This window comes from Rhinatrema bivittatum, chromosome 13 (assembly GCF_901001135.1).
Source record: "Rhinatrema bivittatum chromosome 13, aRhiBiv1.1, whole genome shotgun sequence".
NCBI lineage: Eukaryota > Metazoa > Chordata > Amphibia > Gymnophiona > Rhinatrematidae > Rhinatrema > Rhinatrema bivittatum.
In genome coordinates, this window is record NC_042627.1 from 9315708 (window position 1) to 9329766 (window position 14059).

Consider the following 14059-nt stretch of genomic DNA (forward strand, 5'->3'; position numbering starts at 1 on the left):
AGGTTTAAGAATGGAGTTGGGAAGTGAGTGAGGTGCGAAAGGGATGTGAGCCAGTGAATGTTTATTCACTAGGATAATCTAGACACTGTCAACTGTTTGGTATATGGTTTGCTTTATTAGATGTTTGGCGGAGCTTCCTCATAGGATTGCTATGTATTTTGATGTATAGCATATTCGCAGGTCAGCAGCTTAGGCCGGAAAGTGCTGGCCATAATTAAGCCAAACATATTTTTGATGGTTATCCAAACACTACCTTGGGTCCCACCCCAGCCACTCAGTTTATTAATGAGCCTCCTATGTGGGACAGTATCAAATGTTTTGCTAAAATCCAAGTACACTGTCAATCTAATTCTCTAATTACCTGATCAAAAAAAATCAATCAGATTAGTTTTACACAATCTGCCTTGGGTCCTGCAAACCACTAGAATGCAGTTAGCCTATTATTCTTTCCTTCAGAATAGTCTCCATTAGTTTTCCCAACACTGAGGTAAGACTAATCGGCTTCTAGATCCCATCCCCATCTCTGTTGCCACCTTTGTGAAGAGGGAGCACATCCACCCTTTTTCTGTCCCATTGAAAGCAGAATTGCTTACCTGTAACAGGTGTTCTCCGAGGACAGCAGGATGTCAACTTCACACATGAGTGACATCATCTGATGGAGCACAGGATGAAAAATGTATGCCAAAGTTTCTAGAACTCTGACTGAATCTCTCTGAGCATGCTCTGACATGCAATATACCATGCGTCCATGCGGGGTTCCCTCAGTCTTGTAACATAGAATTACGAAGAACATAAAAAAGGAACAAACCCACGGGGTAGTGAGCAGATTTCATGAAGAATGATGTCCTGCTGTTTTCAGTGAACACCTGTTACAGGTAAGCAACTTTGCTTTGCCCAAGGACAAGCAGAATGGCAGTCCTTACATATGGGTGAATCCCTAGATACAGGCAGCCCCCACAACAAAAAAGGGGATTAAGGAAAGCGAGGGAAGCACTGGCACCGGTGGCAGGAGCTCCGGCTCCCTGTCGCACAAAGCCTCCGATGAAAGGGCACGCTGAGAGGGGAGAGGCGAGGCAAGCTCCTCCTCAGGACGCTGAAGTGCCTAACATCAGAATTGGTGTGGATGGCCTCGGTCCACCGGACGCAGGGGAGGACGAGGCCACTTCGGGGGCAAGGTGGCAACCACTGTGGCCAACCCGAGCCCTGCACTGCACTAGGATGGAGACTAATGGTGGTACTTCCGAGATCTCCCACGGTGCTCAGCCTGGTTTTTCCCTGGCGCTGAGGACAAGGATGATGATCTAGAGGTCTGGGACTTCTCCAGTGCCCTCCTCAACCGAAGGCCTCGGAGGAGGAGGAGACATCGAGGGGACAAGGATGAGCGGTTCCCCCGGTCCTTGGGTGTCGATGGCATCAATGCCAGCATGGGAGGATCAGACTTCCCTGATCCAAAAACCTTCTCCATCTTATCCAGCCTGGCATGGAGCTCATGTGAGCACACAAGTCGCAGCCCCAAAAATCGCACGATTCCCACACGCACAGGATCTGTTAAGTACATAGTTGGGGGGGCACCAATGGAAGCCCGTTGCCACCATAAGGCGCACAGAAGACCGCAAGGACACGAAGACTGGCGGACACCAAAGGAGAGGAAAAGAAAGAAAAACTCACTAACCAATGAAAAAAAATAACCAACGGGAAATTAGAGAGAGACCCAATGCAGGAAGAAAAAGTGAAAAAACACACACTTTATGGTATGTTTCCTGCAAAAAAGAGCATGAGCTCCTCCACCGCGAGACAGTAGCTCTGCGGAAAAAAAAACCTGAAGAGAGACCCCGCATGGATGTGTGGATAGTGGCATGCTGAGCATGCTCAGTGTGCCAAAGTTTCTAAAAATGTTGAGAAAAGTTTTCTGTGCTGGGCTCCATCTGATGATGTCACCCACATGTGAGGACTACCATCCTGCTTGTCCTATGAGAATATACCCCTCTATTTCACCTCTCTCCAAAGTTTCTTAAGTCCTAAGATTTCCCAAAGCTATACTTACTGATCCTCTTCAACCACCAGCAAGTTGATCTTCTCTCCATGGATTGAGAGGTTTGAGTTTTGCGCGCCTAATGGCGCACACTTTCAGTCCTCTTCTACTGCAAAGGGTATGCAGCTTCTGGAAGCTAGAGCTGTGGAGTTCAAAGTCTGGATCGTTCACTGTGACTTCTGGAGTCCTCTTCTGGGGGATGCTGGTATGCAGATGAGCCTTCCGGTCCTTTTCTACTGCCAAAGAAATTTAATCTCCCTTGCCCAATGTGGGGCTTGAACCCATGACCCTCAGATTAAGAGTCTCATGCTCTACCGAGCTAGTTGGGCTGGTGGCAAAGAGTTGGCATCTATGTTCTCATTGTTTGAAACTATTATATTTAATTCCTGCATTTTATGATGCTTACGAATTCACACACAGAGTCACTAGGTACTTCACTAACATTTTCTGGAAGAAACTAAATGAATATCTCTCGCCCAACATAGGGCTTGAAGTCATGACTCTGAAATTAAGAGTATCATGCTCTACCAATCTACTGATCTTATTGTAATTGTTTCCTTTGAGGATTTTATCCATGAAGGTGGGATATAAATATGTAAATTAAATTATATTAAATCTTAGTCAAGTGTTTTCTGAAGGTAAGGAATCTCTTTGTTAGCATCTAAAACCAATGGAAATCTGAAAATTGCAATTTTTTTATTTTTATGGTTTAGCTTATTTTTTACTTTTTTTTTTTTTTTATAAAACTTCAGATTTCACCTAAATAGTCCAACACAGTAGCAGGAAAGTTCATGAAGCATTGTTGTTCCATTTTTCTCCCTTACAAGTCAGAAACATGAAAGGGAATGCCTTGTTTTGGCTTCTAGCTCTAGTCCTTGTATCTGGCCTTCTGTTTGTCCATTTGACCCTAGTATTTGGCCTTCTGTTTGACCATTTAGCCCTAGTATTCTGGCCTTATCTGAGTCCTTGTTCCAGCCTTGTCTTTGTCTTGGCTGTTTATTCTGTATTTTGTCGTACACTCCCTGTTCTATGTTGCTTGTAGACACCCTTTTGTCTTGTGCCTGTAGCTCAGTATTCCTTAGTGGATGTCCTTTTATATCCATCTGCACGTGACTCTTCTGTAAAGCCCTGCCAGTCACCAAAACCTGAGGTCTCAATCCGAGAGGAGGTGGTCGGTCCAATCAGAAAATCCTGGTGCCAGGCCAGTCCTGTACTGCACAAGCCTCCTCTATTTGGGTCCAGCCTTGCTCCTGCTCTGGAGGTTAGCAAGCACAGGCACCAATGCAGTTACAAGAATTAGTTATTCAGGAATAGTGTACCAAAATGTTTTCAATTTACATATACTTTGAGGAGTCTAGTCACAGAAATATGAAAAATTTTGCATATATCTAATGACAACTGCACTCAAATCCTATGTATATCTATACATGTATTGCCCAAAAGGTTTTTCCTACAAGTCAAAAATAAAAGTCTACTCAACAAATTACTTAATTTTTGCTTTTATTTTTCCTAACCATCTTTTAGTAAGGAGAAATTACTGAATACCTGATAATTTACCGCAAGGTCTGAAAACCTTAAATTAAGAACAAGTATTGAATATTTGGTGAAAAAAGAATAATCCCTAATCAGGATCCTCGACTAAGAGCCAAAAGGTTTCTCTGTTTCATCCATTAGTAACCTTTGCCATACTATCTAAAAAATCAAAAAGGTTAAATAAATACACTTAGTAGAAAGGACTATGTAACCTCCAAGTTTCTGAATATTTTAGTATTGCCTTCTTCACATCACACTATCTATGAGCTCCAGTACATCTCATACTACATCCAATTCAAAGTTCTTATCAGCAAGGATTATGAGAGCCATGCTTCCATCATCCTTATATCTAATCTCTGGACCATATTCACACAGAATAATCTCATAATTTGTAAGTGCTTCTCCAAAGATAGAATTTGCAATTGACATAACTGATAGGGTATTAAGCTCAAATTCTGGAAGTTTCCCAGACTGCCACGTGTAAGAGATACATAAAGCTATCAGTTGACTCAATGTAATATGCTTTCCTTTGCCAAATATTTTTGTGTTATTTCCTTTCTTACCTTTTCCTATTAGTTGAATTAACTTATCTATCTCGATTCCCTCTTCTTCTTTCACTGAATGCTATTTGTAAAGCTCTGCATAAGAGATGACATTATCCCTAAATCTAATGAATCACACTTTTGCAATCTATTTTTCAACTGCTCATATCTAGCCGGGTCTAGATGTTATCATTTCCAGTTTGTCTGATAATTTTCCGGTTTTTAATTCTCTGAAAATTATCAGAGAGGGACATTCCAGCACATTCCAGATTTCCAGTGAAATAGATTATTAAGAATCACATCATGTACTTCTACTACCTCTGGAAAATTCAAGTAATAAGTGCATTGATGTGTAGAATACAACAGGCCTGCAATGTCTATCTAGAAAGTCAGATCCTAATAACAGGGAGATATATAGTAACCATTTATGAGCTTACTTTGCTTTATAAGGTGAGTCAGAGACTGAGTTCTTTGCTTCCATCACGCTCTCATATTCCTTTGCCCTGAAAAAAAAAATATCACAAAGATAAATATCAATTGCCATACAACACAGTAATACTTGACACTAAACTGATATTACACAAAAAATCCTGAACTACCAAACTATGGTTGAGTAAAGCATTCCCAAAACTAGTGTTCAGTAAAGCATTCCCAAAACTAGTATCTACATATCTAAAGTAGTATCACTATAGATGAAATGTACGGTAGTGGTAATGGCAATTTATTTTTTCTATACTGATTTTCAGATATTAAATTGGTATACAATAAAAACAAAGCATCAGTCAAAATCAAACAACAATAAAACAAACCAATAACATAAGATAAGCATAAAAGTTAAAATTCAATCAAAAACATGTATAAAAAGCCAGGCCTTTACACATTTCTAATTTTCAAAAAGTTTTGCTCCATTCATAAATCGAGTGGGAGTGAGTTCCAAAGAGGAATGTGATTTTGGAAGGTAGTTTGCCTAGTACTTTCCAAAATAATATCCTGTGGCGATGGAATTTGTCTGCTCAGGTTTATACTGTAAACCGGAGAGAAGGCAGATTGCTATACTTCGGTATATAAAAGACTTTAAATAAATAAATAAATATAAGATAAAAGAAGTTTTACCAAGTATTCAGGCTTCTTTTTAGTAAAAGCCTTATAAAGACAGATAAAGTAACTTGAAAACAATTCTACTCTGGAGTTGCTGAAGAGGAGGAGAAACATGTTCATATTTTGAGACTCCAAAAATAATCCTAGTAGCCGTATTCTGGACCAGCTGAATCGCTTTAAGTTGATTTAGTTAACACCCACGTGCAGTGAATTACAATAGTATGTCTTTTATATCAATTCCTTTGCTATTCTTACAGTATAGAACTGCAGACAATCAGAAGACGCAAAATGGCTACTTTGTAAGTTAACTGCACTTATGCTAACAAAAACTTTAAGCAAAATCATAATAAGTTGTAATTGGAATATACAATGCCAAGAAAAATAGTCATGTCTCCACTGGAAAACCATACTGCTAGTTTTGACAAGTTGCACAATAGGAAAAGAGTTCAATTTTTTTTTTTTCCAAAAAATTTAGAACTAAAATAGTGTTCCCAATGCATCTGCAGGTATAGTAAAGTTTATGAGATACTGATGACAGTATGATAACTTTATACACCTCACCAGCTACACAATACAAAAATAAATACCTCTCTGAATGAATAGATGTTTTACTTTGGAAAATGTAAGCAAGTCTCTGCAGCACAAACCTGTTCAGACACTTAAAAGTATTTTTGTTTACACTGGCCTCGTGCCAAAGTTCTGGAAAACTTGAGACAATACTTCTTTGCCACTGCTTAGCTTGGCTCCAGCTTGCCTGGGCCAACAGGTGAAAGCCATCATCAGTCCATCAACCTAAGACAGGGCTCATTGCAGCAATCTATTAACATTTAATACATTTGGCACAAATGCTAAGAAACTTGAGATATGCAGAAAATTTAAATGCTCAAGTCTCAACCACAGAAGCTTTATTGTGAAAAAAAAAACATCTTGCACAGTGGCAAATGCACTCCTTTGAGCTATACAAGGAAGCCACTAGGTTTATACGTTGAGCAAAAAAGGAAAAGCTGAGTATAAACTAGATGCCAAATCTTTAAGGGAAACAAAGAGGCTTGTTCAGAAAAGATATATGTTAAAAACCTCACTGTCTGGGAAAGGCAAGGCAAGAAGAGGTACTATTGAGCAGACTGTGCTGGGCCTTCATTTCTAACAATAAATCCTTTAAAATAATGGGATAGATAACTGCACAGTGCATGGAATCCCATGTGCCCTGACATTTGAGAGTTACTGGGGGGGTGTCTCTGGTGGAGGAAATTGAGGGCAGTCAGTCCTCTGTTGATATGTACTAGAGTCATGGAATTGTGAGGAATGAGGCAGAAATCCTAGTCTCATTTGTGACTAAATACGAGGAAGCTCCCCATCTTAAGCAGAAGAATTCTACGCTCTTTAGATCAGGCATAGCACAAGCTGAGTCCTGAAGCAGGCTCAGGGGGGTCATTTACTAAGCCCCGATATTTTATCATGGGATGGGAGAATACCGCGGGTGGGGGTGGGGATCCTGTGTTATTTTTCACCTCCCACGCAAAAATAGTACACTGGCTCCCTGAGATTTTTTTCTCAAGGAAAAACATTCCCCCACAACCAGGTACATTTTCCCCGGGGGTTTGGGTAGACCCCCTTTCAGTTCCCTGCCACCTGTGGAGGTAGCAGCCCAGGGTATAAAAAGAAGAATACAAAAAAAGATTTCTAAGTCGTGCGATGATGCCTCACCCTCTTCTCAAATCGTTCCCTTTGAACCAAAGTCACCTGCTCCCCTCATCCAAACTCCCCCATGATCAAACCCCTCCCCCTTGGTTTCAACACCTGCTTATACCTTTCAATTGTGCCCTGGTGGTCTAGTGGGCATCCATTATGTCTAGTGGAACCCAGAGAACCTCCTAGCCGCTGAGCCGCTTGCTGCCATTTTTCAAAATGACGCAGCTGGCCTTTGCCCCTATCATTAAAACGTGTGTTAACGTCCAATGCCACAGGGAAAAGTTAGCCATAACTCCCGAGTTGCAGCTAACTTTTCAAGAACTAATGAAGCTTGCATTATTTTTGGCAAGCTGTGTTAATTAACTTGCACTGAATTAGGTAGGTATGAGCTGCTTCGCAAGCATTTTTAAAAAAACTATGCACGCAAAGCAGCTCATTTTAAAAGATGCGAGTTTTTAGGGAAAATATCACACAGTAACGCTTATATGATGCAATATTCACTGGTTTTCACATGTTATGCTCTTATCATAGCTTAGTGAGCAGCAGATTTGCAAGACACCATTGTGATGACACAGATAAATTGCTGTGACTACGGAACATTCTCTAGTGCTGGATTCAAACAGATGAAAGGCTCCAGGTCCCAGTGATAATCAGTCCTCTCAGCACTTTAATGTCTAGTCCTTCAGCAATCTTTCTGAGGTCTGAAATCCCATGAAGTTCAGCAGGGTTTAGAGTTCTTGATGAGAAGAACAGCTCAAGAAAATATAGCCAGTATTATAGAAGCTTGTATATTCACTGCAGGAATCTCATGTGGTGCTTTCATCTTTTCTCAGATTTTACTGGTCAATGCATACTTCTCCTGACTATAACGTAACAACTGCAATACAAACTAAAGACTCCACTGCTGAAATGCCCTATGAATTCCCATTACTTTTTAGCAGCTGGAACTAACATGTTCTCTAAAGTCTATTTGGCAAGATGTTCTCCACAACTATGTTGCTGTAATACAGATAATACTTTTTAGCAAGACATTGAAATCAGTAGTAGACATACTAGCTTCAAATGAAAAGGTGCCAAAAATAATTAAACTCTTTGGGTTTGATTTACTGAATGTTTTTCCCAATGGGAAAATAGCCTAGTAAACATAAGATATAATATGGCCACGCATCACTGCCTTTCCACTTCCCATAACATAACAATGTAAACCGCTAAATGAAGCGATAGTTACGGTTCCTTAGCAATAGTTATGGTTCCTTGTAAACCGGGGTGATATGTATACTATACAGGAACCCCGGTATATAAATTCTTTAAATAAATAAATAAATAACCGGGGAAATCTCAGGGGTGGCATTTAGCTCTAGATATTCCTTCCACTGAGTTTGTAGATGTGTGTGGAACCCTTTATCTAAAAGCAAATCAGGTCGCATGCGCCATGAAAAGGGACCTCGCCCACACTTCAAAGAAAGGGTCACCGGAGCATGGTCGGAAAAAGAGATGACACCAATAGTAGCGTCCACTACCCCGGAAAACATGGCATTAGAGACTAGCAAATAGTTCAAGTGGGAATATGACTGGTGTGGATTGGAAAAACAAGGTGAAATCCAGCTCACTGGGGTGCAAGACCTGCCACACATCAAGCAGCTGAAGTTCTTGGCATAGGAAATTGACGCCCAAGTGGAGGTCATTGGTGGCGACAGGCTTGGGTGGCTTGCAATCTAGCTATTTGCTGACAACCGTATTGAAATCCCCCCCACCACCACCAAGGCATGATCGGAGAGGCTTGTCAGTAGACCCACCAGTCCTGTAAAAAAACTCAAGCGAATAGGTGTTAGGGGCATATATATTACAAAACGCCACCCGCTGTTGATGAAGGACCCCGGCAGCTAACACATATCTTCCCTCTTTATCATGGCACACCCGTGTGAGTTGAAAAGGCAATTGTTTATGAATGAGAATGACAACACCCCGCTTACGAGACGAAAAAGAGGATTATATACATTGTCCCACCCAATCCCCTTTTAGCTTTCCATGTTCTGCATCCATGAGGTGCGTCTCCTGGAGAAATGCTACCTGTGATGTTGGTGTCGCAACATGGAAAGCAATTTATTCCTCTTTTTTGGGGAGTGGATACCATCCACATTGAGTGATTTTAACCGTTGCCATGATCACTGCACAAGCAGTGCTGAAATGAAGGGGCCCCGAGCTCTGAACACATTACGAAACAGTCCCGGGGCTTCCCAGCCTGAGCCCCCAGACCCAACAAGACCAAAAATCATGTGATTATTCCCTGGTCTCTACCCCCTCCCAGCCCCTTCCCTTCCCAACCTACCACACACCCCAATGCCCCCCACCATACACCCCACACCCACATCCATACCCACATACAGACTACACGTAGGCCCCAAGAGGCACGGGGACCTTCCCAACTGGGAAATATACCATCCAAACTCAGATAGGTACCTCCCTCCGACCCCCCTCCTAATTCACCCAGCGCCTAAAGACAACCTGAGAACGCATATAAACATGGTATTGAGTCCCGCCAGGCCAAGTCCATGAGTTCTGTTGTCCAGTAAAACGTCCGGCCTGGCACAATGGAATACAAAAACAAGAAACTGTAATTACCAACTGTATCAACTCCGGCACTTGTAGTATCAAGTAGTGTATTAACTGTGGCCCCATCGTTCTCAGTAACTGACCACTTATCGCCATCCACACTCATTTTAAATTGCAAGTGCTGTTAGCCTTTCAGAGATAGGCAAGTTAAAATATTTAGACCGCTCCAGGATTATCCAGCTTTGCTAGAAAGGTTGAGGCTTCCTCCTTTGACTTGAAGTAAAACACGCGATTATCATGATGCACCCTCAGTTTCGCCAGGTACAGGAGGGCAAAGCAAATTCCCTGTTTGTGTAAATCTGAGCAGGCCAGTGACATCAGCTTCCTCTGCGCTGCTGTGAAATCGTTAAAGAGCAGTATCTTGTGGCCTTGATATTCCACCGAGGGTTACTGGCAGAAGGCACGGAGTAACTGGGTTTTGTTAGGGTTAGGGTTAGGGTTCTCATTCCTACCTACCAAGGCAAAACCTACCTTCTCACAGCAGGAACCATTGACTGTTTCCTTACATTAGATTGGAATGCCCTAAGGCAGAGCTTTCCAAACTTTTCATGTTGGTGACACACTTTTTAGACCAACATAATTTCACGACACGGTAATTCAGTCTACTAGTAAACCAGAGGTTAAAGGTTAAACGAACGAAACATATTTCGACAATTTATGTATGTTTCCTTAAATATATACATAAATAAAATGTTTCACAACACAACCTCTCTCATGAAAACCTTAAATTTATATTAAAAATATATATTCCAAGATTCATGTTATTGTTATAATTTATGAGAAACAATAATAAAACAAATTGTCTGTCCCCCACACACTCATCTCTCTCCTCCCCCCAGCACGTTTGCCCCCCACTCACTCATCTCTCTCCCCCCAGCACATGTCTGGCCCCTACACTCATGTACCTCGTCTTTTTGATTGTTGCCAGTTAAGTGCTTCACTCCCTTCCATGATCACCAGACACTGCTGCTTGCAGTCAGTACTCCTCATGGCCAGGCTTCATCGGCAGCAGCAGCCAATGCAAGGATGGCTGGGCTCGTTCCACCCACCAAGCCCCCCAAAAAAATGCGATTGACAGCAAAAATCACCCAATAATAAGCAACCCATAAACTGAAAAAAAAAGTGAATCTCTAGAAAAAAAAAAGCCCAAACTCGCATCAGAGTTGACCGGACTTGCGCGACACACCTGCACACTGCAGGCGACACACTAACGTGTCCCGACACACAGTTTGGAAAGCTCTGCCCTAAGGAAATCTGATTTTCTTACAGCTTGTCCCCAGACGCTGGAATTCCTTTCTGTTGATATTACACTTAGAAAAGGATTACAGGAGATTCAGAAAGTTTTTGAAAATGCACTTGTTTACAATGGCTTTTCCTGACTGTCCCTAAAATACCTGCTGAAGACTATAATGCAGTTGCTGATTTTCAAAATCGTTTATCCTATTTAGTTTTTTATATTATCAATGTAATCATAGTTAATGTGATTTTATATTTTTTGTAACTCATTTTGTCAACTTTGTATTTATTACTGCTTTGTTTTGATCATTCATCTACCTATAACTTTACTCAATACTAGCAGAACAGCCCATCAGAAATGACAAAGAAAATCCCATACCTTCTAGTCACCTCACTACCCATACCATTATAATCTCCCTCCCCCTCAGACCTGACATAACCCTCCTCCTTCCTCCCAGAACAAAACCCGCCTTATGTCAAAAAATGATGTTCCCCACCCGACTGTGCGAACATGAAGCTCCCCAGCCACCCCCCTTTACTGCAAGGAAAGGCAAGATCTTCAGGATCAGAAGCGATGCCCAAATGTTCCTGCCTCGCCAATGCTAAAAATTCAAAATGGCGCTGGCTGAGTGCAGCCTCTCCTTGTCCTGCATGTGAAGAGTAAAGGAGAGCCATGGGTCACAGCTGGTAACCTCTCAATTTCAATACCAGCAGAGCAGGAATGATTTGGCATCATTCCTGCCCCTTCAGACTTTGGCTTGCTTAGAGATATAGGGGGAGTGGTTTGGAGGGGGTTGCCAGGGCTCTGGAGGAAAGGGGGGCAGGTTGAGTCTCATGCGCCCATTGTATTAGTTTGTTTCTCCCTCAGTCTGTGCATGCTCTAGGCAGGATTAGAATGAGCTATTTGCAATAATTGCCTAAAGCACACGTGCAGACTAGAGGAGAAACATATAAATACGATGGGCCCAGACAGAACAGGAACAAACCATGGCAACTGCCTTCTATAACTATACAGATAATTAAGGAAAGGTCTAAGAGTGACAGTTTCTTTAAAATAAAGTCAATGCTGCTAATTATGGGGGCTTGCTCTGCATAACAGGTAAATAGAAGCACATGCTCCCACATACCTTGAATACTGTAAGACAGTACAGTTGGGAAACAGAATGAAAATGGCAGGAAAAATAAAATAATTTAACTTCTTGGAACTGTGCAGAAAATCAACTTGGAACAAACAATCAAATAACAGTTCCAAACAGTTGCAGAGTAGAATTGCTATACAAAACTCACCAAATAAATCACCATGCGTTCCATATTCAGTAAACTGGCAAGTGAACAAGTTATCCAGGTAAAGTTAGCCAGATTACTTGTTCTGGATATTCAGCAGGATAAATATTCTATACACCTAGTTATCCAGCTATTACACGAGGAGGAGGGGATTAGCTATAATTACTTTGCCATTAATAATAATAACTCTTATGTATGTATTACAGTATAAAACTACAAATTGCAATAGGGTGTTCAAACCCTACATCAAATCTCTCCTAAGTGACTGCTACTTCAAACCACAAACTATCAAAAAACTCAGACCCCTTCTGCATTTCTCAGATTTTCGCACAGTACACCAGTCTATCTTATTCTCCAAAATCGATTACTGTAATGCACTCCTCCTTGGCCTCCCCTCCAACCACACCAAACCTTTGCAACTTCTTCAGAACGCTGCAGCACGTATTCTTTCTAACACTAGAAAAAGAGACCACATCACACCAACCCTCATCCACCTCCACTGGCTACCAATCCAATCACGTATCCTGTTCACAACACTATCCCTCATCCACAAGAGCATTACTAATAAAAACCTCCAATGGCCCCCTCCTTCCTCGCTTCTCCACGAGACCCACCCGTCCTGCCCTTCAAGGAACTCTCCACACTCCCTCTATTAAACCCTACAAACTGATCTCCACAATGAAGAGGGCCTTTTCCCTCGCCGGCCCCACCCGTTGGAACTCCCTCCCTCCAGATCTGCGCACAGAGACATCCACCCATAAATTCAAAAAGAAACTAAAAACATGGCTTTCTCTTCAGGCCTACCCGTCCGCCAATCCCTCCACATGATTGTTAGCTGAAATATTTGTGACTCTGCTCTCTGATTATTTTTTGTAAATTTTTGTAAACTAGTTTTCCTCGTTCGGTGATTGCTTCTTGTTTTCGCTGTTAACTATAGTTACTGTTCCATGTAAAGGCCTTTGCCTATTAGTTCTAAGTTAACTGTAAACCAATACGATGTGCAAACGGTTGTCGGTATATAAAAATGCCAAATAAATAAATAAATAAATTTGCTATTACCAATCATAGAAATAAAGGAGTAAATACACTGAAACAAAAATGTCCAGCACCTACAGCTGTGCTAGTAATTTTACATATCCCTGGCAGAATTTGTAAGATGTGTAGCATTTTAAGAAAACATGAGTGATCAGACAAAACACGTCTGTTATTTTTAATGTGCTTCAAATTAAAACTATTATGCATCACAGAATAGAACAATCATTTAAAAAAACCAAAGCAATAAGTGAAATAATACAATGGTCCTCGTGAATGGACATCGTGAATACGCCTTCCATCGCTGTAGGTTCTTAAAATGCCGGGTTTAAGCGCATTAATATCGTTTTGACTGCCCGATCATAACCCACATATGTACCTTGCAGAAGCTTGAGCATTTGAGACCTTCGGGTCCGACTCCAAAAGTTGATTGCTGTTTTTTGCGATGTCCCTGGGGAAGACAAACCCTTCCTCCTTACCGTCTCACATGTAAGAGAGTCCGGTCGGGAATCCTTGCTTTAAAGCTTTATTAAGATAATCATGGTTTTTCCGCAATTTGAGCTGCAGACTCATCCCCCTAAGAATTTTTGGAAATGGTCCCCCTGCCGCAGCCTGACGCGAACCATGGCCGTGTCGGGGCTCCGTTTGATTACCTGCCTTGAACTCTACAATTTCAAAGTTTTGTGCACTATTGTTGTGTGCACACATTAAAATATTAGTGTTCTGGTTAAAGTGGTATTGTCCAGTTTAATTGTTTGCCGCACATTATTTTGCTGTGCCTCTTCAAAAGTTTACATACCCTTAGGGGTAGATTTTAAAAGAGGCGAGTGCACATGTACACCCGATTTTATAACTTGCGTGCAAAGTTATAAAATCAGGGGTCGGCGTGCACAAGGGGGTGCACAATTGTGTACCTTGTGCGCATTGAGCCGTGCTGCCTTCCCCCATTCCCTCCCCCCTAACCTGACCTTCTCATCCCTTCCCCTAACCTTTCCTC

At 41.6% G+C, this 14059-nt stretch overlaps 1 protein-coding gene across 4 annotated transcripts in view; it reads right to left on the reverse strand.

The window, feature by feature from the left end:
- Positions 1-14059, reverse strand: part of SCAPER (S-phase cyclin A associated protein in the ER) — a 440399-nt gene that overhangs the window by 222518 nt on the left and 203822 nt on the right. For all 4 annotated transcript variants that reach the window (XM_029575230.1, XM_029575228.1, XM_029575229.1 and 1 more), the window contains one exon: positions 4545-4610. In XM_029575230.1, the coding sequence (XP_029431090.1) occupies positions 4545-4610 (66 nt within the window). The remainder of the gene's footprint in view (positions 1-4544; positions 4611-14059) is intronic.